Genomic DNA, 5,163 nt, shown 5'->3' on the forward strand with positions numbered 1-5,163 from the left:
CCTTACAGCTCATAGAAGGGCCTCTTTAGTGGATATTTTGGTCAATCTGATGACTGCATGACGTGATGTCTTCCTATTTGCATTGAATCTCCCTGGAGTCCGTTGAGCTTCTTGTACTTGTATATCTCGATTTTTAGCAAGGCCTGGGAAATTCTCCTCTATTAATTCTTCAAATAGGTTATCCAGCCCTTGAGTGTTTTCTTCTTCACCTTCCAGAACCCCTATCACCCTCAGGTTCAGATTTTTCATATAATCCCACATTTCTTGTAGGCTTATTTCTTTTCTCTTAATTTTTTGCTCGAGCTCTGTGACTGACTTATTTAATTGGAAGGAGTTGTCTTCAATCTCTGAAATTCTTTCTTATGTTTGATCTACCCTGTTCTTGAGGCTTTCCACTGTGTTTTGTAGTTCCCTGAATAAGTCCTTCATTTCCAGGAGATTGGTTTGATTTTTCTTTAATATTTCAATTTCTTTAGTGAATTTTTCTTCCAAGTCCTGGATTTTTTTTTGTGGTTTCTTTGTCTTGGTTATCCATTTTTTCTTGCATATCATTCAGTTTTCTTACAATCCGTGTTTGAAATTCTTCTTCTGTCATTTTAGTGTTCTGAGTTTGGTTAACGTCAATTGCTGGGGATCTGTTGTTCCTCTTTGGGGGTGTGCTTTCCGTTTGAGTCTTCATACTTTCAGAGTTCTTTCACTGGTTCCTTCCCATCTGGATCAGTTGTTGCATCTTGCCTTTAGATTTTCATTTGGATAGTGACATGCCCTGTTTAGTCTCTGAGCCAATATGTGGTGTTTATGAGTGAGATTCGACCACCCCCTTTATGATGAATCAGTAGATGCAGTAAAAGGGTGTGTAGGGTGACCTCCCTGTCAGCAGGTGGCACTTGCTGGGAAGAGCGAGCTGCAGTGCTGTTTTTGGGTCCTGTAGCTAGCTCTTGCTCCTCTAGAGAGGCCCTCTTGTGCCTGGGGTGGTGGGTGGTGGGTGGGGCTCTGGGACTTCCAGGTGTGTCCTTATTCTCCACCTCAGTCGGGGCAGGACAGGGAGTGAGTCTGGGTGGGGCTGGGTTGGTTAAGCCTGCCCTCAGGCTCCACAACTGCTGTTAGCAGGGGTTAAAGGTCTGTTCTTTGCTTCTATGCAAAGCTGCTGGAAGGGGCTGAAATGGCTCCGCTCAGCTGAAAGTCTGGGCTTGGGGGGTGGGGCTGTCTGAGACCCGCACTCTGGAGCAGGTCTTGCTCCCCTCCATCCTCCCCCTCTCCATGGCTTCTCCCAGGCCTCTGCCAGCAAGCGGGACCTCAGGCCGATCGATCTCCCCTGGCTGTGATGTGGGCCAGGAGTTTCCTTACCCAGGATCGCAGCCTGAGCTGGGTGCACAGCCCTCTTTTGGGAGAAGGATTGCCACTCAGGCACACTGGTTCTGCCCCTGAAGGCGCACATTCCTCAGTAGGCTCTTTCACTGATCTCCCTTCTGTGCCCCAGGGCAGTGCTATAGTGACCTGAGTGTATGGGGTCCGATCTGCAGTCCTGTCCCCTGGGCCCTGGAGATAAATCCCTGATCCTGCCAGGGGGAGGTGTTCTGGTCTTGAATCTCCTACAGGCTGCCCAAGCCAGATCTATTTCACTCCATCTGAGGATTTGCCCTGCTCTCCTGGAGTCACCAGGCAAGTAGCACCTGGGAGGGCTGGCGGCTAGGGACCTTGCAGTCTGAGTACTCCTCAGTCTGCTGTAGGGCCCCAAAAGGAAAGGTCCCATTCCTTGGAGATGCCTCCATGTGATGACTAAATTGTCTCTCTGGGCACCCACAGGTAGGGAAGGGAAAGGAGAGAATGGAGTGATACAGCATCTGCCGATAGGCTCAGGTCTGTTCCAGGGAGGTGCCCCAAGGGAGCTGGGAGCCTGGTGTCATGTCTGCAAGAGGCCACTGCTCACTGGCGGCAGCCGTCTCTAGGCTGGTGTCTGCAGGTCTCTCCAACGGCTCAGGAGCCCACCAACAGTCCGAGATGCAAGGGAGGCGAAAGTTATCTTCTCCACCTACCCTTGTCGCTGGTCTCCAAGTCTCTCAGGGGCCTTTCTCCTTCCAATTCTGCTCCACAACATTTTCCCATGGAGTCTCCTGTAGTTTCAGGCACCCTTCCTTCCGACCCACACCCGATCTATGTTTCCCTGATAGTTTATTTTTTTCTCTTTCTTCTAAAATTTGTCTTTTTTGCAGAGACACTCTGACTGGTGGCTTTTCTCGTCCGCCATCTTGGCTCCTCTGTATGATCTATTTTAAGTCAAAAATTCAACTATTAGAGGAAAAGTGTTCTGAACACCTGTTCCCAAATGAAATATGAGGAAGTTTTACTTAGAATTCAATCTTGTGATCCAGACCACAGATTAAGTCCACAGACCACAGTCACTACCGTTTCTTGCCTGGGATCTGCAGATGTGCATTTCAGCTTGGCTCCCACAGCACGGGGTGGGGGTTTTGTCTCTTATTGAGCTCTGGGGTTTTTGTTTTGCCTTTATTATCACTTCAAACACTGTGCTTCCCAGAGAGCACAGAAATACTTTGCTGAATCTTCCACCCGTAAGGGTGAAATGATTAAGTCAATGGAATTAGCTTCTCTCTGGAAGTTGACAGAATAACGGCCATTCTTTGCATTGCTACTACCAGAAACCTGGCGAAGAAGGAAAATCATCTCTTTGCTGGGAAGTTGTTTGTACCACAAAATAGAGAATGCACTCCAGCTTGTTTCATACTGGCAATTCAGGGTGACCGCCTGCCCCACGGTCATGGATGTCGCTGTCTGGGCTTGAGTAACTTTCTGGGCCACATTGGATCCTGTGGGAAAAATCAGAAAACAGAGCTGTCTTCTGATGTAATCACCAAAATATTATAAAAATTAAACTAATTTATGACCCAAAGAAACGAAGTTGAAATCATAGTATGCTCACTTTTCTTTAATTTCCCCTTTCCTCCTTAAGTGCATGAGAAGTTCCACATGCCTGTATGCAACCCTCTCTTCCTTAACATTCTTACCCATGTTTGGAATCATCCATACCAGAGTAGCTGAAGGCCAGGAATACCCACAGCAGGCTGAAGGGCGGCATGTGGCATATATCCCCCTGCACAATTGTGCTTTGTGCCACCTCAAGCTCCAGGTTCATCATCTCTGAGTGACCAGCAGTGTTTATGTGTAGTGCCAGTGTTCTGATGTCACTTCCCCTAACAGGAAATTTGGTTTCTCATGTTCATAGTCACGTAGTCTATGCACTGAGAAGAGAAACGGTGTCTGGCTAAGCTCAAATCTTTACTTTGTCTTCTTGTCTTTTCTTGGTCATTAATTTAGACAGTACCTGGGGAAGAGGCATGGAAAAAGCCATTCATAATGTAGGTTGGAGCTGCAGGGAACTGCAGTTGAACCCGTTGCTGTATGTTGATTTCATTCAGTGGAATAATTTTGCAGGTTTGCTTAAAGTAGAATTTATAATGAGCCAAATATCTTCTTTATTATCTACTTACTGGTCATTCATTCAGCATATATGTACTTTCCTTCATCCAGAATCTAATGAAATTTCAGAGGATAATACTCACAGTTCTTTGACTTTGTTTGTGATATGCAGTCGTATCCTAAACAATTACTGCATGTTTCTTCCTCCTTATTGAGTTCTGGAGCCCTACTTACCTTCTACAATAAATAAAGCCACTTCAGAATCAAATGGTAAAATCAGTCCTTTTGATGTTCAGAAGGTAATCCATTATTTGTGTTTTTATAAAATTAAAACAGGAATAAAATATAGTCCTTTCAAAATCTGACATTGACTTTTATTTATTAAATTAGCATCATTACATACAGTGCTGGTGTCTTCACAAGTAGCATTGTACTTATTTAGATCACGTATCTTAGAATTGTCCTGCTGTCATATTTTCTATCCTAATCATCCAAAGTATTCAATCACCCTTGTGAAAATCTGTGGATATGCATTGCCTTATTTATCAAATAAAGTCATGATTTGCATGCTGGACCTCCCTGTGATATTATGCCATAATCTACTCTTACTGAATGGGACAGATCGCAAGTACTTTGAGCATGGCAAAACCACTGAGTTTGGTGGCTGAATTTTTCTGTATGTTTTTGTGTGATTGTGTGGAATTTATCTGTTAATCTTTTATGAGTTTTCATTTTCTTAATGGATGAATTATTATGACATGATTAAGATCAAACTAGAATAGAAAGTATAGACAAGGTCTTTCCCAAAAATATTCAGCCATGTGGCAGCCATGAGTATACATGTGCTGTTTGGTGCAATTCTACAATTCTTATTATGTCTGCCAGAAAGAAAAAACTTCTTATAAAATGCTGTTTTATTAGTGAAAGTATTCAAAACTATTAATAGTATATATTTTGTCCAAAATAACAATATCTCCTACTTGTATATTGAAAGAATGAAGATATTTTTCCAATTTGTGCTTAAACATCATCTGGTGAAGGAGTTTGTGTCAAACTGCCAAACTGTAAAAAATGTATTTTTGGGGTGTGCCACCCAATAAAGAAATAGAAATGTGAATAATCGAGTTATTCTTTGGTAAACTCTCATCAGACTCTTCCCAGTTTCCCTATGCAAATCCCTAAGCTCCCATACCAAATGAAGCTACAGAATCACAATTAAAGTTCCCAGATCTCCCCAATTCTTCCTCCCTCTTACATTTTTTTGGTAATGGCCATCCTCTGATGCTCACCATGCATTCCCTCCTAGGCACTGGATTCCGTTTTATCCTTGTATGTTTTAGTCCAATGAAAGCTACTGCAAGCAGACATAAATACTATTACAAATGTCTTTGCCAATTTTTCAAGCTACTAGAAAAGAAAGTGAAACAAAGTTTGAGAGCAAGGGGAAATTCATGTACTGACATCTTGTGGGTACATCTCCCTTTGCTAAGAGACAACTGATTTGATATTTTTTTCATTTTCTTTTTGTATAATGAAAAGTTTGCATTGTGGACTAGAGGAGGGAGGTTCTGGTTTGTTTATTTCAGGTTGAACACCTTTTTATATATAAGTTAGAGATTTTTTTCCAATGGAATTTTTGTTGGCATTTTTGTGGCCTACCAGAACACATTTGGCAAAGTCATAGGCTGTAAGGGTCCCATTCTCCATTCTGTGCACTGGAGGAGA

The 5,163-nt window shown here is 43.0% G+C and overlaps 1 gene segment (V, D, J or C); it reads right to left on the reverse strand.

The window, feature by feature from the left end:
- Positions 1-2,514: 2,514 nt before the first annotated feature.
- LOC105814162 lies at positions 2,515-3,097 on the reverse strand. The segment is given in 2 exon segments: positions 2,515-2,828; positions 3,049-3,097. Coding segments are annotated over 2 exon segments (363 nt in total).
- Positions 3,098-5,163: the final 2,066 nt, after the last annotated feature.

This window comes from Propithecus coquereli, unplaced genomic scaffold (assembly GCF_000956105.1).
Source record: "Propithecus coquereli isolate 6110/MARCELLA unplaced genomic scaffold, Pcoq_1.0 Scaffold3, whole genome shotgun sequence".
In the NCBI taxonomy this organism is placed as follows: Eukaryota; Metazoa; Chordata; class Mammalia; order Primates; family Indriidae; genus Propithecus; species Propithecus coquereli.